This window comes from Leuresthes tenuis, unplaced genomic scaffold (assembly GCF_036924035.1).
Source record: "Leuresthes tenuis unplaced genomic scaffold, fLeuTen1.0.hap1 SCAF_5, whole genome shotgun sequence".
Lineage (NCBI taxonomy): Eukaryota > Metazoa > Chordata > Actinopteri > Atheriniformes > Atherinopsidae > Leuresthes > Leuresthes tenuis.
This window is the reverse complement of record NW_027325359.1, coordinates 32,941,526-32,965,208: the sequence shown is the minus strand read 5'-3', so window position 1 is coordinate 32,965,208 and position 23,683 is coordinate 32,941,526. Positions and strand designations below refer to the sequence as shown.

Below are 23,683 nucleotides of genomic sequence, written 5' to 3'. Positions count from 1 at the left end.
CTGAAAAATAAGTTGCAACTGATGTAGCAGATGTTTCATCCTCAGTGAATTACGAATAAGGAGCACAGCAGGAGGCAGTGTGGGGTTCGGTATGTTGCCCAGGGTTACTTCCACATGCAGACTGGGACAGTTGGAGTCAAGACGGTTCAGATCCTCGGTGGGGTAACAGTGCCTGGGGAGGTGGGTATATTTCAGTCATTAGTTTTATTCATAGAGATAAATCAGTCAAAATGAGTCCCTAAACCTGAGCATCCAATCCGGGGAAAGCAGCTACAGCAGAGGGAACCTGCCTTTGAATAAAGAGACACAGACAGTCGTAATATTTCTTCATAACACAGTTTCAGGGAATTGAAAAATCTAAAATATAATTTTTTTCTGAAAGATTAGACACACAAAAAGGTATTTTTTAAAGATTTGATGGTTTATTTTCAAGATCTGTGGAGGGACCAAGTAAAATTTTACTTTATAAATGTGATTACAGTAAAATATTCAGCTTTCGAACAAGCTTGTGCGGTGATGCAGAAGAAGAAGGTTCCTTGAATCCCGGCCGGAGCCTTTCTGTTCTCCCCGGGTTCCTCCCACCACCCCAAAACATGCCTGTTGGGTTACCTGGTGACTCTAAGGCAGTGAGCGTGAGGTGGATGCTTGTTTGTCTATGTGTGGCCCTGTGATGGGCTGGTGACCCGTCAGGGTGGCAGCTGGGATAGGCTCCGCCCCCTTTGCTTCCCTCAGTTGGATTAAATGAGGAAAGAAAATGGATGTTTTGAATTTTCTGTAGTTTTGTGGATATTCGGTGTAAATTTCAGAAGAATTTGTGGAATTGGCAAGATCCCTTTGAATGTATTTATAGTTTTATGATCATAGTCATTCTTATCTATGAAATCATGTCTGTATTAGAACCGGAAACACCTCATTAATATTCAGGTTTTTCACTTTGAAGGTGTGAGAATGGTGTGAAGTGTTTGCGGCAGAGTTATGACTCAGACGGGACCAAACACTGACTTGAGCAATAGTTTGAGGATCTGTATTCACAGATCTACACCCACAGGTGTGTAGATCTACACCCACAGGTGTGTAGCATAAAACCAGTCCGGCTGGTTTGAGTGTTTCCCTGAAGAAACACCCTGATTTCCTCGCTGCAGTTCTTCTCCCTGCTGTACTTTAACGCCGGTGTTTCCTTGTTGTTTCACACATGTCCCAAAGGGGGTCTGGTACCTCGAAATTCAGGGCGCGGGCGGATGCTGAGGCGCGCGGGAGTAGTACCGGAGCTCCGCCGCTAGAGTGCGGGAAAGAACAAAAGCGTTTCTATCAGCGGGCTGAACTCAGGGGCTGTCCTTCGGCGGAGGAGGGACGTCATGCCGGATTCCTCAGCCTCTTTGTACATTGAAAGAAACGAGAAAGCCACGCCGCTCTGACTCACACCATCACTCACACACACACACCGCGGACCCTCGTGGCTGAACCCGGCCTGAGCATCAGACCTCTCCCCGGACTGAGAGAGGCGACGACACGGGAAGCTCCGAGTGAGGAAGAAGAAGAAGAAGAAGAAGACGAAGAAGAAAGAGGAAACGACTCTGCCAGCGATGTCAGCGTTAAAGAAGAGAAACTCAAATTCTTCGGTGGACCGGGAGGAGGAGAAGCAGGTGACGGAGAGGATGCTGTCCTCGGGCTCCAGCCCGGCCGGAACACCGGGAGGAGACGCCGGGAGCCCCAGCGCCGGTCCCGCGGCGGTGGGAGGAGAGGATGGGGTCGCCCTGAAGAGGACCATCACCCTGGTCAACGGCGTGGCCATCATCGTGGGCACCATCATCGGCTCCGGCATCTTCGTCACGCCGACCGGAGTGGTGAGGGAGGCGGGCTCGGTGGGTCTGTCCCTGATCGTGTGGTCGGTGTGCGGGGTCTTCTCCACGGTGGGAGCCCTCTGCTACGCGGAGCTGGGCACCACCATCACCAAGTCCGGGGGGGACTATGCCTACATCCTGGAGGTGTACGGCTCCCTGCCGGCTTTCCTCAAACTCTGGATCGAGTTGCTCATCATCCGGCCGTCCTCGCAGTACATCGTCGCCTACGTGTTCGCCACCTACCTCCTGAAGCCCATTTTCCCCGTGTGTCCGGTGCCGGAGAACGGGGCCAAGCTGGTGGCCTGCCTCTGCATCCGTGAGTATCCGAACCGAACCGAGCCGAGCAGAGCCGCTGGGGATGATGCAACCTTACGGAAGTCACTTCCGTAAGTGTACCTGTCAGATGCAAGCACGCACGTGGGCTGCCATCAATTCCAACCGCACGCGCTGAGACAAGTACAGTGTCCTCGCGCGCAGTTTCAATGGTGAAAAGTGGCGCGTGGTTACATCAGCTGCGGTGCAGAGGAAGAGTTTTTTCCACTTCCTTAAAGCCACGCTTTCAGGGTTTTTAATGTTTACAGAACGTCGTGTTTCTTGTTAAGATTCAAGTCATTTTCTGTAACTTTAGAGGCAACAAAGATGGAAAAATGGGCTCAAAACAGACAGTTTGAATGCAGTATTGAGTTGGTAGATTTAAATAATTAAAATTATGTGTATTTCAAACTCTTAAAAGGTCTTTTTAAGAGCTCTAAATGTAAAATGAGTTGAAAATGGAATAAAAAACGTAATTCTTGTATTTTAACTGGTTTATAAAGACAGAAGTTAACCAAAGTGACAGATAACCGTGTAATAGATTGATTTTGGCTCTAATCTGCCTGTTCATCTTCAGTCTGGTAACTGGTCTCACAAACACACCGTCTGCTTTGCACGTTGTGTTTGACCCTTAATGAGATTAACTCTGGATTACTAGCTGCCTCAGCCAGTTAGCACCAGTCTCTGCTTGTACACGATGCATTTGACCGCCCCACACACACTGTCTCTGGTTATGCATGTGCAGAAAGAAGTGTGTGTAACTCTGGTACCTAATCTTCACTGAGACCACATGATGTGGACCAACAGGCTCAGTTATGTGTGTTCTGGCTGCTTCGGTGTGTGTGTGTGTGAACGGTCTGAGAGCCACACATGCAGCTCCATACGTCTGCCTTTCTGCAGGTTGTTGTCTCGCTTCTTCAGGACTTTGTGTGATTCAGATCAGAGTGTGTGTGTCTGCTTAGGTTTTGTCCAGGTTTTATGCGTTTGTGTGCTAGTTTGGCTGCCAGAAGTGTGTGTCCAGCCCTCCACTGTACGCTGCCTCTTTCCCTTTGTCTTGGGCCCGCTTGCATAGAGCCTCATTGTGCTGCCTTGTCTATCTGTTGTGGTACCGACCTGATTCAGGAGATTTGAAGGGACCTGCTGCTTTAGTTAATCACTTTTAATGGGCTCTGGGGTTTTGGGGCCTCTTCAGTGTGTGTGTGTGTGCAGGAGGGTGCATATAGCAGCAGTGTACATGCATTTCAGGACTGACAGGAGGGGAGGATTTTATTCCCCCAAGAATTTGTTTTCCATCTCTGAATTCTTCTGTTGTGAGGAATACATGCACAGGCACACACTGTCCCCACGGATCTCTGAGGCAAAACGCACAATTTATTCAGCTTTTTCAATCACACAAGGGTCCTCGACCCTCTCCCTAACAAACTGTCATTACAAAAGCCACCAAACGCCAACGAGTGAGTCCAGTGTCCAGCTCGTGTTCAACAGCACATTTACTCTAAATAATACGACTTCACCAAAGCGTGTGACATCATGTTCTTCACATAGTGCATAGAAACTACCTGCAGGGAGAGGTTTGTTCCTGTTATAAACCCTCTGTTTCAGAGTCCTACAGGCTGCAGACACGGTGCCGTTCAGCTGGTGTGTTTGGAGTAAAAACAGCGTAAGAAGCCGTGTGGGTGGTGGAGGGCTGCTGCCGCTTCATGCCTCCCTGTGTTTGTGTCTCTCCTGCTCTGCAGTCCTGCTGACATTCGTGAACTGCTACAGCGTGAAGGCGGCCACCAGAGTGCAGGACTTCTTCGCCGCCGCCAAGCTTCTGGCGCTCGGGCTCATCATCATAATCGGCTTTGTTGAGATCGGCAAAGGTACCACACACACGCTTTTCTGCTTGTGCACTTTTCTGAATCGCGAACACCTCAAACGGCCTCGCCAACACACCTTTAAAGGTTAAAGTAAACAAAGATGAACAGCGAAATGTGGAATTCAAGGTGATTCTTCCATAGAATGTCGTTTCAGTCCATTTAAACGTTTTTTTATGTATGTTCTGAGATTATTTTGTTATTTTTGTTATTGTTATTATATGTAATTAACATGTATCCCCACAGTTCTCAGTTATGAACATTTCTGCAAACCTGCAATACAGTCAAATTAACACCCCCAACTCATTAATTTAATTTTAAGATGCTGAATCTGCACATGTTAGTCTGATCCAGATAGTATGAAACTGAGCTTCCCAAAGCCTGAATAAGGCACCCTGATAACCATGGAAACACCCAGCTGGTCCCAGCTGCTCTGTTCAGGCTCCAAACGTCCATCTTTCTGCATCTTTCAGTAAAAACAGTTTCATTCATATATTTTTATGATTCTTTTTTCAGAAACTGGGACTAAAATCAGCCCATTAAGACTATGTGTTAAAGCGTTTCCAGACTGTCGCTCTGCTCTGATAAAATCCTGATTTTATAACCACAGAATCACCGTTAAAGTAGCTGAAAGACAGCGTCTGAGCAGTGAACTCAGCTGGATTCCATGCACCATGACCTCCCACAGAGGAGGTTAGAGGCAGCAGGATGCACATACTTTGGTTGATAACTTGATTCCGCTCCTGTTCATGTGTGCAGGGACAGGGTTGGATAGCCAGGTTGAACTCATAAAGCACAGAGAGGCGTGACAGACACTGGGCTGAACCTGACTGACTGCTGTCACACAGGCGTGAAATTGGCATCACATACTGCATCCAAGAGACTCGAGTTCCAGGGCAAACCTCACCCTTTTTGGATATTTCCCATACATTTTTGGACATAGATTTTGGACGTCTGATGGAGACGAGGTCGAGGACGGTTTAATGTTTTTTTGCTAAGCTACAGTCTTTTGTCTTTTAGATCTTGTTTCTTTAAGATGAGTGAAAATAAGCCTTAAAGGGGAACCTGGACCTTATTTCTGACATGAAATACGTTCATCTACTCACAGAGAACAGTTTGGTGAAAGTCTGCGTCCTTCGGGAGATATTTAGATAACTGGAGATCCATATAACGGAGTGAACGGGGCTTAGACGATGCAGCCTCTAAATAAGGCATTATCTGTCTTTATTTCACCAATACTTTAAGAAGAATGAATGAATGAACGTGTGCTATAGCTCTGTTAGCTCATAGCTGCTGTTATGTGGCTACTTGCAGCTATAGGAGAGCTAACGGAGGGATTTCTACACAGGCACTCTACTGGGACCACTTCATCCACTATGAGCTAACAGAGCTATAGTACACGTTCGTTCATTCAAATAAGGTCCAGGTTTAAAAATACCAGAGTTCCCCTTTAAGTTGTTTCAGCACAGGTGGCATCAGATGTCCGTTGGCACACAATACTCAGCAGACATTCAGCAGCTTACTCTGCTTCTTTGCATGCACAACAGCATAACCTCAGCAGATGAAGACCTGGCAGGAAATACTCCAGCTGTTGTGGTTCGGTGTGTCACACAATGTGAATCATGAGGCGGTTACTTTCGTTCTGGGAGCAGACTGCTGGCTCCCTCACACCTCTTACATCATAACAGCCTCAGTCACGGATCTTTTTCTTAACTTTTTTAATTATTTGGCTTGAATGCAGAAACACGCTTCCTCTAAAGTCAGTTAGAAGTAGTCCAGTGTAGGTTTAACTACAGACACAGACCCATAAACCTTTTACATCTTTGAGTTTGTGCTGGCGTTCCAACATGATTTTACCCCCAAACTGAGAGCTTCCTGGAGTCGAGCCGAACTCTCATCACGGCTGCAGGATGTTGTGAAGTGCAGCCAAAGACAGGAGAAGCACACAATGGCTTTAATACAGAACACAGCCCCTTTCATTTGGATTTCTGCTCATTAGCAGCTACAAAGTCTGCACAAAAAGTTCAAGGAACAGGCAGCTTGTGTCCGATTCACTGTAATCTGAAACGGTGAAAGTGTTTTGATATGAATTAGACTGAAGGAATCAGACAGTGCCCCCTGGAGGATGGTTGTGTCGGCTGGTCCATCGGTTCACTGATACTAAATATCAGAGGTGACTTAATACGTCTCTGCTATCGTTCTGTTGATGGAAAAGCCTTCGAACAGGTAGCCTCGTGCCCCCCGTGGCTGCTTCCCTTCCTGTCTGCTCCTGAACTCCATCTCAGAGAGTTTAAACATTAAGTCACAACAGCAGCGGAGGAAGAAAAAACACGGTGAGGCAAACCCTCTAAAAGAGATTTCAACAAGCAGGTTTTACAGATGAGGTTCTAAACTGCAACATCTTACTTTTTAAAGATAGATGCCTGGAGCTCTGAGCCCAAATATGACCCCTTCACCTCGAAACCAACACCGCACATTAACTCTAGTCATGCTGTAGGGTTCAGCAGTTTAACTAGAACTGTAACACCAAACTGATAAATTTACCCAACTGTCAAAAAGAGATTGTTAAAGAGATTGAGACATTAAGATAAAAAAACAAGAAGGATTTAAGTGTTGAAAGCATTTAAAAGTCCTTTTTGACTGAATGTGCTTTCTTTTAGTTACAGTCTCCTCCAAAGTAAGAATTTAGCTCAAAACAAAGCAAAATCTCAACCTGAGAACATGCTGTTAACACACTTTTGAAGGGAGCTGCTTATGATTTATACATGTCCCTTAACAGTTGCCATTACTCTGTCAAATTCTTGTTGTGAAGTTCAATTAACTTCTGCATGTTTTCTCAGAAGTAGGTCAACTTTCTGTTTTCTGCGATCCAACACCAAACCAAGACACTCTGCCTGCTGAATGAAGGGACAGTTTGTGCAGAGGTGGGGGGGTCACAGGGCTCAGATCAGCTGACTGGTGGGCACAACTGTGGGTGGAATTGTTTGAAAGGGAGGTCAGGAGGGAGGGAAGGTGAGGAGGTGGGTTGCTTTGGCAGATGAGCAGCAAGAGGCCAGAGGAGAAATTAAAATAAGTCCTTAAACAGCACCTGGTGTAAATATAACCGATGTTAACCATGTTTCTGTCAATGTTTACCATCTAAAAATAGATTAGCTGTGTCCTCCTACCAGGAATAAACATGTTAAACACCTGCTAACAACACAAAAAGGACTCCGGGAGATGTCTTTTATTTAGCCAGGGAGGTTGGTTTTGTTTGTCTCTCCTTTATCAAAGATCTGTTTCTGGTTATCGGAAACCTTTCTGTCTTTTCCAGCCGTGGGAAACATAGTTTATTCGCATCAAACCAAGTGACTGGCGACTCGGGCTGGGTACCGAACCTCGGTTCTTTTAAGGCACCGACCGAAATGTTTCGGTAGCACCGAGCATCAAAACATGCCTCGTCTTTCAGGGCCAAGTTTGGGCCCCCAGAGATTAATCAAGTGATCAAGAACTGATTCGATTGGCTGTATTAACGTCACACTTTGATGCAGGAACATGTGGTTACGCCCACAGACGGGTCCACGTGCATCTGCGTTGGGAACCGGTTAAACGATGCCACCGAGGTCTAAAGCGTGGCTCCATTTCACCAAGACCGATGCCAACAGTGCGCGATGCAACATGTGCCAAAAAGTCCTCGCTGCTAAGGCCAGCAACACGACTACTTTAATGAACTATTTGACCTGCACAAAATTGATTAAAGAGCAGAAAGTTGCTCCGTGTTTGACTGGAAGAAGGTCGGACCGCAGCCATCCTCCTCTCAGCAGTCAGCCTGTGGCCACAGAGCCGAGCGGCATCATTCAAAACCCCCACCTCTGGACTCGGCTTCATCTGAGAGCACTGAGGACGGCGCAGGGTGTGGGATTATAACAGGTAACGTTCAGCGAAATCCGGCAGTAATCTCAATGTTACTGCAGCTTAATACTGCAGAAAGCAGAAATGTTGATGTTTCTGAAGGAAAACTGCTGAGTGAAAAGTATCCTCAGTGTGTAGGATAGTGTTAGACACCAACCTGGCAGCTGTTTGCATCCCATCCAGCGAAAATTAGTTGAGAAGACATTGAAAAGACGTCGTGGTATGCGTCCAAACAACATCTACATTTGGTTGAAAAGTGAAAGGTGAAAAGCCCATTTTCAGGCCAGACTATTTCTGGACTAAATCAAGACTATGAGGGACCGACCAGATTTAGCCCAAAAACCAACGTCCAAATGGCGTCTGGAGTTCGGTGGGAACCGTTTTGCTCTGGAAATTATGAATACTGAGTTTTTTTACTGTTATGTCTAATGTAATTTCCTTTTCGTTAGAATTGATATTATAAAATTGGTATAGAAAAAAGTATAGCTCAGGAACCGGTATTGACGTGAAGGTATCGGTGTTGGTACCAGTATAGAAAAATTTTGAACTGGAACTAGTGGAGCAAATCTGAAGCGATCTTTTTGAACAGACACAAAAAAACAATTAAATGAATAAAAAGTAAGGTTTCCATTGATTGGTTTGAAGAGGCTAAACAAGGCTGTGTGGTGTCCCCACAGGGTGGAGGAATGGGCTTCGCTGCTAGCTGTCTTGATTCAGTAGAAGAAGTAGTTGTCCTAACTGGAGTTAAACCTTGAGAGTAAAAAACAACAACTGCGGTGGACATCCAATAAAGTGCTCTGGGGTTATTTTACCATACCTGGAACCACAAACAGCTGCTGAGTCATGTCATTTCAGTCTTTAACATGCCAGAGAGATTCCCCAAATAGTTTCTATTCCCTCTAATGTGCATCAAGTCTACTTCGAAACAGGTGTAGGTGTACACATTATTTGTGCACATTAGGGACATTTTTTGATTGTTTCTGTTCACCGTTTCTTTCAAACATGAATCAAAAACAGCAATAGAAGCTTTATCAGACAGCTAAAGTGAACATTTTAGATGTGCTGTCAGGGTGGATATGCAGAGTAAGACATCAAGTGTCACAGGAGACTGGAATGAGGATAAAAGACCGATTCCTTCATTTAAAAACGAAGCCGAAACAGGTGCTTCCACATCACACTGATGGCTTTGTTTGTAGTTTAGGTTAGTTAGTTATCTTATTGCATGCATATAATCTAAACTAAAAGAAACAGTGATTTAGAGTGTTCGTAGGATCCTTTCAGACGGATATACGACCCGCATCAGATTAGTAAAATCACCTTAACAGCAAAGCCTGTTTCAAACTATGCGTCATGACATATGGAGCCTTGTTTTAGTGCGTCTGAAAGCGTCTGAAGATGCATTAAAATGTGCAGAAGTTCTTCTACCTGAACCTTTTGTCTCTTTTCACTCAGCTCCAGTGGATCAAACTGGATTCAGCCGACTGCAGTAAATAACAAACATGAGCTCTAACTGCTCTGTTTCTTTGCTCACACCTTTCATTCCCCAGCGGATCATAATCCACATAAGTCGAACCGTTTTGGCTTGTTGTTGAAACATGAAGTTTAATTCTAGTCATCTGTAATTTTAGTCCTTTTTAAACCTTTACCGCCTGCCTTTGTCATCGCGCTGCCTCTAATAACTGTTTATGGAAGGCTAGCTGCGTGGTTGGGATTATATCAACACAGACGTGCACTCCTAGCGGCTGTCGCAGCTCTCCGTCCTGATTGGTTCTTCAGGAATGGTTCACTGCAGAAGCTGTAATCCCAGATATTTCTTTCCTTTATTTGACAGTTTCTTGTGGTTATAGAAGGTGGAATGAATCAGATGGGGGATGTGTAGTCTGCCACACGGATACTTGCACACTTGAACCTTTGAAAGCATCACTTGAGCACCTGTGCAGACACACACTGTGTTTACAGTTCAGCTCATAACTGTGTCAGGCGAGTTTTCTTGCAGTAGAACCATTTCTGCATGTGTTTTGATGGAGCTGTGCGGTCAGAGTCCGCTGGTGTCTCAGATTAGAGAGCACATAATCAGATTAGCTCCTGTTTTCTCAATCTATCGGCCGCCCGCACTGTTTGGAAGAGAAATCTGCTGTTTCCCAGGGAAGGTCTATGTTGTCGATTTCTCTCTTATCACCTTCTTATTCTGCATCTGCCTCATAGTGACATAAATTAGTCAAAGCTAAACTTCTACATCAGTAAAAGCATCGTGGAAAAGCTCACTCTCAACATCTGTCAAGTCCTCCCGCTGCACATTAAGAGAAGCACAGCTTCATTTAACTCAGACTTATGAGTAGAGCTAATCCGTGTCATGCCTTTGCCTTTAACTGGTTGTTGTTTTAAACAAAGTGTTAGTTTATGATCTTAAGTCGCCATTTTTGCCCATTTCAGCTTGTTTGTGGAACTCTTGAAGAACGAACGAATCATAAACAGATCCTGGAGTCGTCTCGGTGGTCTTGGCACTTCTTCCAGGAATCCGTCCCACACCGGAAACTAAAGACCACCACGACTTTAACCCAGAATGATTTCACAGTTGCTGCTCATTAGTTAAATTCCACTGAGTCTCGCTGGAGTGTGATGATATTTATATAAACTCTTATCTCATGGCGGTTGGAAACAGCGTGGTTTGTTCACCTCGTTGTGTAACATTACTAGCATGTGCTGGTGAAAGAAGGGAAGATAGACTTCGGTCTGTGTTTCTTAGTTTCAGTGTTTTATATTCTCGTTAGATTTCAGTTTCTGGGTTCCGTTTCCTTGCTTCCTGTTTACATTTTGAGTTTCATGTCTGTTCTTTTATTTCCTCTTTGCCACCCGGGCAGCTTTGCTGACTGCCCAGCCGGGTTTCTCCGCCCTCATTACTCCCTCTGTACATGGACTCCTGATCTTCTGCTGTGCGCTGTCGGATCATTTCGTGGCGTTTGTTTCAAGTTGAAGTTGAACCTTCGGTCCCCATCAGTTGGTCTTCTGTTTCCAGTCGGTTAAGTTCACTCTAAAAGCCTGCAGAATCCTCCTCCTCCTCCTGTCGTCCCGTATTTGGCTCGGTCACATAAACTATTCGGTCATTTTTAATTATCCAATGACTAATTGACTCTTCTAAAACCCTGATCCATTTAAAACGTGTATCTGTGCCACTGCGAGCTAAACAAAGACATCTTTAAAGTTTGCTATTGCAAAGTGTTTCCTTCGATATGTTTTGGAAATGCAGCATCACCCTGAAGTTGTCATGGTAACCGGGCCTCACTAACAGCGCTGGCCAGGTGGGGAAACACTGCGATAACACGCCTGTCTGATAAAACAGCGCTGAGTCAGTCCGTTCGACGCCACAGTACCCGGCTGTTTCCCACGCCGCGCGCCGGCTTAGGGCGAACCCTCGCTGTACCAACACTGCCAGGAGCTGTTGGTTTAGTGACCGTCACCATGTCTGAGAATGTCCGTGAATGCTGAGGGGAGCAGGAATGTGGCACAGAGTCCCTCAAACCAGCAGAAACCTGGAGGTCAGAGAAACAAACCTCCTAAATCCTTATAACGGCCAAGCAACTGAGATGAAATACCGACGTTTAAAGCCCGGCCCGCCGTGCCGTGCTGCCAGCGCCGACAGTTGGTTCACGCCAGGGGAAAACTGGAGACAGATACAACAGATAAACAACAGATAAACAACAGATAAACAGGCTCGAGAGTGTTTGCAACATTTTCTTGCCTCGCTGATAACATTCAGCATGACTTAGACAAGAAAAAACGTTAATGTCAAAGTTAAGTGTGTATGTCTGCAGCTATTATTAATGATTAAAATTCTACATGTTTGGGCAGAGTTGGAGCCGACAGAGTCATGACCCAGGAAGCCACAGCAGATATGTTAGAGGGAAATATTCCTGGCAAGTCAAAATAAACTGAAATGTTCCTTTAATCAAGGCTTCAAAACAGACTGGTGTCTCGTCTGAGTGCTGTGAGCCAGTCTGGGCCTCTTACTGGCATCTCAGCCTCCTCAGTCCTCCGCTGAGACAAATTTAGCTGAATATTTGTCCTCTCTGCGTATCCTCAGTGTGTAGGATAGTGTTAGACACCAACCTGTCACCTGTTTGCATCCCATCCAGCGAAAATGAGTTGAAATGACATTGAAAAGACGTCGTGGTATGCGTCCAAACAACATCTACATTTGGTTGAAAAGTGAAAGGTGAAAAGCCCATTTTCAGGCCTTTTCAACGACTGCTTGGATTGGAAGAATACTGAGCTGACAAATAAAACTGAAGATTTTTACTGTTATGTCTAATGTAATTTCCTTTTTGTTAGAATTGATATTATAAAATCAGTATGGAAAAAAGTATCGTTCAAATTTAGCTGAGTATTTGTCCTCTCTGCTGATCGAAGTCGCATCAGAACCACTTTCACGGCTCCGGGATGTTAAACCCGGCTGCAGAGGAAGGTTTGGAGCTTCTTTCTGGTCTGAATCCAGTTAGTTTTCTTTTTTTGTTTCCAGGTGACACAGACAGACTACTTCCAGAAAATTCCTTCAAGGGGTCAAATTATGAGTTTGGCAACATCGGGCTGGCGCTCTACAGCGGTCTGTTCGCGTATGGTGGCTGGTGAGTCAAATATGGACCCGCCTCTTTGATCAGACTGACTGAAAGTGAATTATTGATTAAGTCTCCCCCAAATACTCCCACTTTTTATTCTTAGACATATTCAGAGCAGTTCTGCAAGATAAAATGTGTGTTTTACTCTTCTGCTTCCAGGAATTACTTGAATTTTGTCACAGAGGAGATGATTGAGCCTTTCAAGTAAGCTGCACCATTGTTTCTGAAAGTTAAAACCATGACTTGTTTGCAGGAGACAGATAGAAAGTGTGTTACTGTCTGTGTCATCGTCAGAAACCTTCCCCGAGCTATCATCATCTCCCTGCCCATCGTGACAGTGGTGTACGTTCTCACCAACCTGGCGTATTTCACCACGCTCTCCCCCGAAGAGATGCTCGGCTCGGAGGCTGTCGCCGTGGTGAGTGCTGAGCGGCTGGAGAAAAATCCTCCACTTCTTCCTCCTCCTCCTTTATCTGACTGCTGCGGCCACTTTAAAATCCTTTTCCATCACTCTGATTACAAGCTCGCTGTCACATTTTAAACTGAATGTTTCTAAATCTGAAAGCACAGAACAATAAGATCTCAGTGAATCTGATGCTCCTTTCCTGCACAAACTTGGTAGAAATGAGTCGAATTTGAAGGAGTTAACACAGATCCTGATTGGCCAGAGTCGAGGCTTTTTATTTTTCCCTCTGATCCAAATGTGCAGTTAACCCTCTGAGGTCTGAGGTGATCAGATGGCTCAGACCCCGGAGGGTTAATGTGTCGGTTCAGTCCGGCTGCAATAAGAGAAACAGCACAGATACAGACACAGGGAGGAGCTTTATTTAAGGATCCATGTCGGCTCATTCAAATAAAGCTCGAGCTGGATGTGACGTGTTTAACTGTTACTGGATGTATTCGTTTGCTCTTTAGCCATCAGGTGAATGGTGCAGGAGTCTGTAAGTGTTTATTTGTCCTTTTTAGGGCTATTGCTGTGAAATGATTGCTGCTGCATCCCCATTGGCTCAGAGAAACGCTGTTTCATTCTGTGCTGATCGGCTGCTGTGTGGTCTGGAAAGATAATAAAGAATCTTGAGTCTTTATATGGCCGTGGTTCAGACTTTGGCTGCTGTTGTGGCTGATTGGTGCTCTTCTGCCACTCTCTCCCCCCTTTTCTGTCCATCCTCTGTCAAATAAAGGCCACAAAGCCCAAAAGAAGTAACTCAACCAGCAAAAGTGTCGCTGCACATCGCCGTCTTTGCACCCTTTACAAAGCCAGAACTGTTAGGACCAACACACAGAGCACTGAATGCAGACAGTGAGAGGCTTTATCCCAAGGCTTCAGTCTCCATTAGAGCTTCATCGAGTTTCCTTTTTAAATTCTTTGGCGCAGACTCGGCTGCAGCCACAGCTGAGGCTGCACAAACGCTGATGTCACAACGCGAGCAGCATGATGCTCAATCTGTGGCGCAGAGGACATGCAGACCTCACCGTGAGACAAAGCAGAACCCACTGCAAGATGAGACGCAGAAAAGAATCCTTCTGGGACTTTTCCAGGACCCTCAAACGTAACAGCTGCTGGTTCATAGGCCATCTGTGGATTTGCTGCTTTTAACCGCCTTTTAAAGTGACGCGAAACAAATAAAAAGAAGATTTTTGTGCAGTTGCTGCAACATTTACAGGCAAGTAAACAATGAATGCTACTCTGATCATCATCTGATGTGTGTGCAGGACTTTGGAAACCGCCACCTGGGCCCCATGGCGTGGATCATCCCCGTGTTTGTGGGTCTGTCCTGCTTCGGGTCGGTTAACGGGTCTCTGTTCACATCATCCAGGTAAAAGCATCTGTACAGCTTCAGGAAAGCAAGAAAACATCGTGCCAAACTGACAGTTGACCTCCTGAAACAGGTTGTTCTACGTGGGTTCCCGGGAGGGTCACCTGCCCAGCCTGCTGTCCATGATCCACCCCACCCTGCTGACCCCGCTGCCCTCGCTTATATTCACTGTGAGCACTCTCCAGAGCACAGAGATTGTTTTAATGACTTTTTAAAATGAGTAATGATGAGACCTTGATACTAAATGCATGTCACAGACCGCCTGTCGGAGTGTTTTTGTCTGTGTTGCACCGCTAACGGCTTCTGTTCCCTCCAGTGTTTGATGACGCTGCTCTACGCCTTCTCCAACGACATCTTCTCCGTCATAAACTTCTTCAGCTTCTTCAACTGGCTCTGCATCGCCATGGCGATCGTTGGGATGATGTGGCTCCGTTATAAGAAGCCCGAGATGGAGAGACCAATCAAAGTGAGTAACGTTTGATGTTCGCGCTGCTCTTGAATTTAATTCAATTTTATTTATAAAGCGCCAGATTACAACAATTGTCATCTCAAGGCACTTAAGTAATATAGTCCAATTCAAGCCAATTGGAATTCAATTCATTGTAATCATAATCCAATTAATTCATATAGAGCCAATTAAAAAATTTATATCCTAGCTAAGGAAACCAACAGATTGGACCGAAACTTGTCTTCAGTCCAATCTCCCGTCCTGAGCCTGAGGGACTGTGGAAAGGAACGACTCCCTTTAACAGGAAGAAACCTCTGGCAGAACCAGAACCAGGAAGAAACCTCTGGCAGAACCAGGAAGAAACCTCTGGCAGAACCAGAACCAGGAAGAAACCTGTGGCAGAACCAGAACCAGGAAGAATCCTCTGGCAGAACCAGAACCAGGAAGAAACCTCTGGCAGAACCAGACTCAGGAAGAAACCTCTGGCAGAACCAGAACCAGGAAGAAACCTGTGGCAGAACCAGAACCAGGAAGAATCCTCTGGCAGAACCAGACTCAGGAAGAATCCTCTGGCAGAACCAGACTCAGGAAGAAACCTCTGGCAGAACCAGACTCAGGAAGGGTGACCATCCGCCTCAACCAGCTGGGGTTTGGGAAGACAGAAAAGAGGGAAAAGAGGAGGGAAAACACCATAACACCATTCAAAGGATACCTGCTGGAACAGGGAAACACAAGTTAATAACCACAATAATGTCACATGGACATAAAATCATTTGAGAAATTAAACAGGGAAAAAGAGAGCAAAGTGAGGAGAGGTGTGACAGATGAGGTCCCCCAGCAGTCTGGGCCTATAGCAGCTTAACTATGGGATGTTTCAGGAATGGCGCCCGCGGCCGACCCGATGCTGGGATTATCTGCGAGGAAGCGAGGCTTCCTACAGGGACGTGGACACAGGGCTTCAGTGGACGTTAAACCGTCCTTTGGTCTTTGACACCATTGTCTCCCACTTCTGTTGGCTTTGGCAGCGCAAAATGTTTCTTTGTCTCATGCGAGCAACAAAGATCCATTCAGCGGCTCTCGGCTGAATGGAGACAGATCGTTGATTAAAGAACAGAAGCAGAGCTGGATGTTCGTCAGCTGGTGTCGGTGCCCTCCGGGGAGCCGTGTGTGTGTGTGTGTGTGTGTGTTACTGGTGTTGTGAGGACCCCCGTCTGCTTTTACCTGCACATTTACGGGATTTGCTTCCCTTTTCTGAAACTCTCCACCCTGTTAGTAGTTGACCTTTGGCTGGAATCTTGGTTGAAAGTTGCCCTAAAAGATGACTGTGAAGGTGCCTCCTGACTGATCCCGTCGCTGCAGGACTCCCCAAAGCACAGAAGACTGTTGTGGCTCCACAGAGCCTCTGAATCCTGTGCACGGCGTCGTGTGTCATGAAGCGGCGAGGCAGGCGGACGTGTTGCTGCAGCTCAGCGTCTGAGTGGTGGGACAGTAGTGACACTGTCTCTGCTGACCTCCATCTCTCTCCATTCGCCTCCCACTCTATTTCTTCCTCTTTTCTTTGACTGTCACATTCCTGTTGCTCAACAGATTTGCAGAGAGCTGCCAGAGTCGCACATTTCACTGCAGCGGAGACACTGAGCGTCAGTAACTGAGCTGATTAACAGCGGTTTACATTCAGTACACTCGGGTAAAAGTATGTGGAGTCCTGAACATTTCTCACTAACTCTGGGAATCCATCAGTCTCCTTTTTGTCAGATGAAGAGCCGCACAAAGTCTTATCCTGTTCCTCCTGCTGTCGGGCTCTTAAGTAACGACTCGTTAGCCTGAGATCAGCCTGTGTTTAACTGTTTTCTCTGACTCACTGTGTGTTCTTGGACTGTCATGCAGTGCTGGTCATCTTTCTTTAAAAAAGTCATTAGTTTCAGTTACAAATGACTTCTCCCACAAAGTAATTGAGTTAGTAACTCATTTACCTCTTTGTAAGAGTAATTAGTTACTCAGCAAAGTGACTGTGACGTCATTTTTCATGTTCTATAACATCTTTAACGTAAAAGATGCTCATATTAACTGACTGAAGAATAAAAACACTATAAACAGTATTTATTTATTTATTTATTTATTTGAACTCAGTAGACTGCAGCCTGTCATATGAAATGCATAGAAATAAAAAGATATAAAGATATAAAATTAAATTCAAGTGCAAAATTAAGAAACAAAGGGACAAAGGGACAAATCTGCCCATTAAGTGATGCAAATCTGTGGAACTGTATTTCATTCCTGCTGCACAATAATTCAATTCAATTCAATTTTATTTATATAGCGCCAGATTACAACAATTGTCATCTCAAGGCACTTAAGTAATATAGTCCAATTCAAGCCAATTGGAATTCAATTCATTGTAATCATAATCCATTGAATTCATATGGAGCCAATTCAAAAAATAATATCCGAGCTAAGGAAACCAACAGATTGCACCGAAACTTGTCTTCAGTCCAATCTCCCGTCCTGAGCCTGAGGGACTGTGGAAAGGAACGACTCCCTTTTAACAGGAAGAAACGTCTGGCAGAACCAGAACCAGGAAGAAACCTCTGGCAGAACCAGAACCAGGAAGGGTGGCCATCCGCCTGGACCAGCTGGGGTTTGAGAAGACAGAAAAGAGGGAAAAGAGGGGGGAAAAACACCATAACACCATTCAAAGGATACCTGTTGGAACAGGGAAACACAAGTTAATAACCACAATAATGTCACATGGACATAAAATCATTTGAGAAATTAAACAGGGGGAAAAAGAGAGCAAAGTGAGGAAAGGTGTGACAGATGAGGTCCCCCAGCTGTCTAAGCCTACAATAAACAGAACATTTATATTTATATATCTGGGCATGGCGTCAGCATGTGTAGAAAGTCTTTTTTTCTTGGGCGTAGCTGCATGTTACAGAAACATTTCTGCCTTTGATTAAACGATTGAGAAGTATTTCCGGTAATTCCAGTTTGAGGACGCTACCGTTTGATTCCCCTGGCTCGTCGCCATTGTTGTGTTTGGCGGTCAGAGCGTGATCCGCCCACCCAGCCAATCAGCATCATCCCAACCCCCCCGCTCTCCCTGGCAGCTGATGTGTGGCCAAAACCTGACGCTTTGCGCTTCATTCAACCAAATTGTAGCAACGCGCCGCTTCACATCTCAGTAAGATTACTTGTTACTGACAGAAATAACGCCGTTAGTAACGCCTTTATTACCATATGTGCCCCGGGTTCCTGCTGGAATTCAAACAAGTTGGCGACAGAAGATGTCCAGCGAGGCCTGACTCGCAGTCGGTGTTTCAGCTCATTCCAAAAGCCTTAAATGGGCTGCTTTCACGGCTCTCTGCAGGTCAGCTGAGTTCATCCAAACCAAACTGGGACGCTCACTGAGGCACTTGAAATAGTTTGCAGCCACAGAAAACCGTTCTTTTCCACTGACACTGTGAGGTTTGACATTTCTTTGGGTTTCTAAGAACTAATGACAAACAATCCACTTAAAGACGTGTTTGTGGCTGCTGTTAAACTCTCGCCAGAGATAAGCTTTTCTGTCAACACAGCTTCAACAGAACAAAAAGCAGCAAACAGAGAGCCTGGAGCAAGATTTCTGTTCCTCTGTTGGGCTTTAAAGTGTCAGCAGCGGCGTGACCTTCACCAGCAGCGTGACCTTCACCAGCAGCGGCGTGACCTTCACCAGCAGCGGCGTGACCTTCACCAGCAGCAGCGTGACCTTCACCAGCAGCGGCGTGACCTTCACCAGCAGCACCAGCAGCAGCGTGACCTTCACCAGCAGCAGCGTGACCTTCACCAGCAGCGGCGTGACCTTCACCAGCAGCAGCGTGACCTTCACCAGCAGCACCAGCAGCAGCGTGACCTTCACCAGCTGCAGTGTGACCTTCACCAGCAGCAGCGTGACCTTCACCAGCAGCACCAGCAGCAGCGTGACCTTTACCAGCAGCACCAGCAGCAGTGTGACCTTCACCAGCAGCAGTGTGACCTTCACCAGCAGCAGCGTGACCTTCACCAGCAGCAGCGTGACCTTTACCAGCAGCACCAGCAGCAGCGTGACCTTCACCAGCAGCACCAGCAGCAGCGTGACCTTCACCAGCAGCAGCGTGACCTTCACCAGCAGCACCAGCAGCAGCGTGACCTTCACCAGCAGCAGCGTGACCTTCACCAGCAGCACCAGCAGCAGCGTGACCTTCACCAGCAGCACCAGCAGCAGCGTGACCTTTACCAGCAGCACCAGCAGCGGCGTGACCTTCACCAGCAGCAGCGTGACCTTCACCAGCAGCACCAGCAGCAGCGTGACCTTCACCAGCAGCACCAGCAGCAGCGTGACCTTTACCAGCAGCACCAGCAGCGGCGTGACCTTTACCAGCAGCACCAGCAGCAGCGTGACCTTTACCAGCAGCACCAGCAGCGGCGTGACCTTTACCAGCAGCAGCATGACCTTCACCAGCAGCAGTGTGACATTCACCAGCAGAAGTGTGACCTTCACCAGCAGCACCAGCAGCAGCGTGACCTTCACCAGCAGCAGTGTGACCTTCACCAGCAGCAGCGTGACCTTCACCAGCAGCACCAGCAGCAGCGTGACCTTCACCAGCAGCAGCGTGACCTTTACCAGCAGCACCAGCAGCAGCGTGACCTTCACCAGCAGCAGCGTGACCTTTACCAGCAGCACCAGCAGCAGCGTGACCTTCACCAGCAGCGTGACCTTCACCAGCAGCAGCGTGACCTTTACCAGCAGCACCAGCAGCAGCGTGACCTTCACCAGCAGCAGCGTGACCTTCACCAGCAGCACCAGCGGCGTGACCTTCACCAGCAGCGTGACCTTCACCAGCAGCAGCGTGACCTTCACCAGCAGCACCAGCAGCAGCGTGACCTTTACCAGCAGCAGTGTGACCTTCACCAGCAGCAGCGTGACCTTCACCAGCAGCAGCGTGACCTTCACCAGCAGCAGCGTGACCTTCACCAGCAGCACCAGCGGCGTGACCTTCACCAGCAGCGTGACCTTCACCAGCAGCACCAGCAGCAGCGTGACCTTTACCAGCAGCAGCGTGACCTTCACCAGCAGCAGCGTGACCTTCACCAGCAGCAGCGTGACCTTCACCAGCAGAGGCGTGACCTTCACCAGCAGCAGTGTGACCTTCACCAGCAGCAGCGTGACCTTTACCAGCAGCACCAGCAGCAGCGTGACCTTCACCAGCAGCAGTGTGACCTTCACCAGCAGCAGCGTGACCTTCACCAGCAGCAGCGTGACCTTTACCAGCAGCAGTGTGACCTTCACCAGCAGCAGCGTGACCTTCACCAGCAGCAGCGTGACCTTCACCACGATCTTTTTGCATAATTATGGCATCATTTACGCCACAGCATCGCTGCGAGCACATTTCAGTTTTGAGCCAAATGTAAAAGGAAATAAGTGGCAGGTTTCACTTAGTTTCTTTCTGATGTGATGTGTGTCTGTGAGAAAGTAATTGAACCTTAGTCCCTAAATGTTATTCCTCTGATAAAAGGGAAGACGATGACCCTCTCGGTTAAACCCTCCCATCTCCCCTGCAGGTGAACATCCTGCTGCCGGTGAGCTTCGTCCTGGCCTGCCTCTTCCTCATCATCGTGTCTTTCTGGAAGACTCCGGTGGAGTGCGCCATCGGCTTCGGCATCATCGGCACCGGAGTGCCCGTCTACCTGATCGGCGTGTGGTGGCAGACCAAACCCAAGTGGCTTCTGCACGGAATCTGTGAGTCTGTGGATGAAATGATGATTCTGTAACTGATGTGTTTGTATGCGGGGGTTCTCCACAGGTTCTCCCCAGGTTCCCCCCGGGTTCTCCCCAGGTTCTCCCCGGGTTCTCCGGGTTCCTCCCAGCATCCTAACACATGCATTTTGGGGGAACTGGTGATTCTAAACTGACTTTTGACTACAATTTCATGAAAAATATCAGCTCATCTTGAGTTCCAAAGTAGGGACAGCTCCATGTTTCCCACTGTGTAGCATCCCCGCTTCTTTTAGCAACATCTGCAAACATCTGGACCCGAGGAGACCAGCTGCTGGAGCTTTGGAACGTTGTCCCGCTCCTGTCTGATGGAGGATTCTGGCTGAGTCTTCTTTGTTGAATATTTTGATCAGAGATGTGGTTGGACTGTAACACTCAACATGATGAGATTAACTGGATTACAGCTACAGTTGGGTTCTGCTCCTTATCTGAGGGTAATTATCCTTGGATATATGGCGGTGAATGAATGGAATCACTGGCACAAAGCATGTCACACCCCGGTACGATAGGTGGCGCTGTCCCCATTTCAGCTATCGCTAATAGAGCCACTTCCTGTTGGCGTCTTCACCACCAACAACAACAAACTCAGGCATTCAGAAAGATGGCGAACGCAGAGCGAGATGAAGCTGCGTCCCTCTCCATCTGTGATGAGCTGGTTATGGCACAGACGATGCACAGCGGCGCGTTCTCCATCGCGTTGTTTGTTTCTTTCTGACGACAACAACAGGAACATCGTCTCCTTCCACTTCCGGGTGACGATCGCGGGAAGAATCTGGAGCATGCGCAGAACGCTCGATCCGATCCACTGTCGCCTACGTGCACGTTCAGTGCACGTTTGGATCGAGTTATCTTGGGGTCTTAATCCGATCCGTTTTTAGTCAGATTAAGGTGTCTACATGAGCTGAATAACTCAGTTTTACTGTAATTTAGCCGTTAATCCGACCCGGAGTGACAGTCTGTGTCTGTTTTGCAGATTCGACCACAGCCATGTGTCAGAAGGTGATGGAGGTGGTGCCGCAGGAGTCCTAGGAGCCGCTCGCCTTTTGCCCGAGCCGAACAGACTCCACCGACTGTGACTTCAGGGCTCTGACATCACAACTGATGAAGCTTGACCTCTCACCCACACACACACACACACACACACACACGTGCGCGGCCTGTCTGCAGAGGGCTGATTCGGACCTGACGAAGCCACCGTGTCTTTGCTGTCGTTAACTGTTTGTTCTCATGTTACTGATACGTTTGGGTTGTTAATTGTGGGCACTATCATTTGTAGTTCTGTATGCAGTGTTGTTGTTTTTTACTGTTTTCATGTGAAAAGTCGGCTTTGACTCTCCAGAAGCTGGACTAAAACATTCTCGAGGACTGACGTTTGGCCTCCGGCCATCAGTTCTTCAGCAGGTTTGCGTTAAAGCCTTGTGTTGCAGGTGTTGTTGCTCGCCGGCGTGGCGTGCCGGCCGCTACGACGCTCATGACGTCATCCCTCGCTGTTGAGACGCTGCTGTAGGCAGTGGGTGGATGTGAGGGCTTGAATGAAGGTTGCGTATGAGACAGATGTGCTCCATCACATGTGGCCTTGCTCCTTTGTGTTACTTTAATGCAGGTCAGTAAATGAAGCCATTTTTTTATATTTTTCTGGCCTGTTTAAAGCCCTTTTTTCTCTAATTAACATGCAATCTGCTGACGTCACCGTGCAGATTAAAGCAAAGCTCTTAGATCGTCATGAGGTCGAGTTGACAGAGCAGACACCAAGAGGAGGAGAGTGAAAAGTGGGTTAAAACGTGTTACTTTTCTGCTGATTATTGATTATTATCTGGGTCAGTGATCCCATTTTGTGTCTGTGTTGATCGATATGTTTTGTTACTGAGTCTGGATCCCAGAGTTATACCTCCATCACACAGAGTTAGTGTTTCAGATGACAATGAGCGCACGGGATTGTGGGTATATACCTGCACAGGTGTGTGACTGTGGAGGAGGTTCGGCTCTGGTCTTCAAACACATGTTCACAGATGTTTTTTCTAACATTTAGGTCTTATATTCACTGTTTTTTGTAGTGTTTTGGGATCCTTCGTGTGGGTGGAGGTGGCTGAGAAGTCAAAGATGTTGACATGTTTATTCCCTCTTCTCATTTCTCAGTTTGTAGCACTTTGATTCCTTTCCTCACCTCCTCGCCTGAGATGTGAGTGAAGGAGGTGAGGAAAGGAATCGTTTTCACGTCACAAACAGCGACAGTTAGGACAGGAAATAGTTCTGTAGTATTAACGCCGACCGCCCTCCTGTCAACGGACCAAAAGTCGTCGTGTAGAGCGAGCAGGAGGGGTTAATGTGTATGTTTTAGAGGTAGCACCTTTCTAACGCTCCAGCCGTCGCGACAGCCGATGGAAACTAACCCGAGTAAGACTGTAGAAAGTTTATTTATTTATTTCTAGAATACCTTTATGTTTATTGTCATTAGTTGCTCTGATTTGTTTACAGGGTATTTTGTGGAAAGTGCTTTACAATAAATTTTGAGGTTTTTTTTCCACTCTTGAGTTCTTTTGTGTTTGCTTTTATCATCTTTTCATTATTTCTGTGAAAGACCAAAACGTTCCTGCCCGACCGAACACTTTAGAGTCTTTCAGCTCATTGTTTCGGTTCGTAACTCCCCCTCTCCGCTCTCATCAACCTCATCGATGCTTAAAGTCGCTGCCGAATGAGCAGTGAGGCAAAGATAGCTGAAATAAAACCTGCAGAACAGCCGAAAACAGGAAACACAATGTTCCATGAAGGCTAATGTTGCTCCAGGTCTGCTGGAGGGATAAATGGGAATAAAAAGGGTTAAATAAGCTGCCCCCTTGAGGACAGAAAAGTCATTGCATAATTGGGGAAGACGAGCGAAAATATCTGAGAACCACCGAGGAAACCAGCAAAGATTAAAGACATTTTAATACAAGTTTAGATGCTTTCCTCAGAAAATTCTTTACCTTTGCACCTCCACGTGTGCCACAAGCCTGCATGAACGATCCTTTAAGGAGTAACAGGGAGTTAAAACAAGGTTTGGTCTGTCGTGTTCGACTCTGACTGAGCCTGAGACCAAGGAAATGTTTTTAAAGTGGGAGGCTAAGGGATAGAAAT

The 23,683-nt window shown here is 46.8% G+C and overlaps 1 protein-coding gene across 1 annotated transcript; it reads left to right on the top strand.

The window, feature by feature from the left end:
• The first annotated feature begins 1,312 nt into the window (after positions 1-1,312).
• On the top strand, positions 1,313-23,093 carry slc7a5 (solute carrier family 7 member 5). The gene is made up of 10 exons (XM_072386696.1): positions 1,313-2,157; positions 3,890-4,015; positions 12,417-12,522; positions 12,673-12,717; positions 12,808-12,931; positions 14,227-14,330; positions 14,404-14,500; positions 14,647-14,796; positions 20,356-20,533; positions 21,543-23,093. The coding sequence occupies exons 1-10, from the start codon at positions 1,584-1,586 to the stop codon at positions 21,596-21,598; spliced, it is 1,560 nt and encodes a 519-aa protein (XP_072242797.1). The 5' UTR covers positions 1,313-1,583; the 3' UTR covers positions 21,599-23,093.
• Positions 23,094-23,683: the final 590 nt, after the last annotated feature.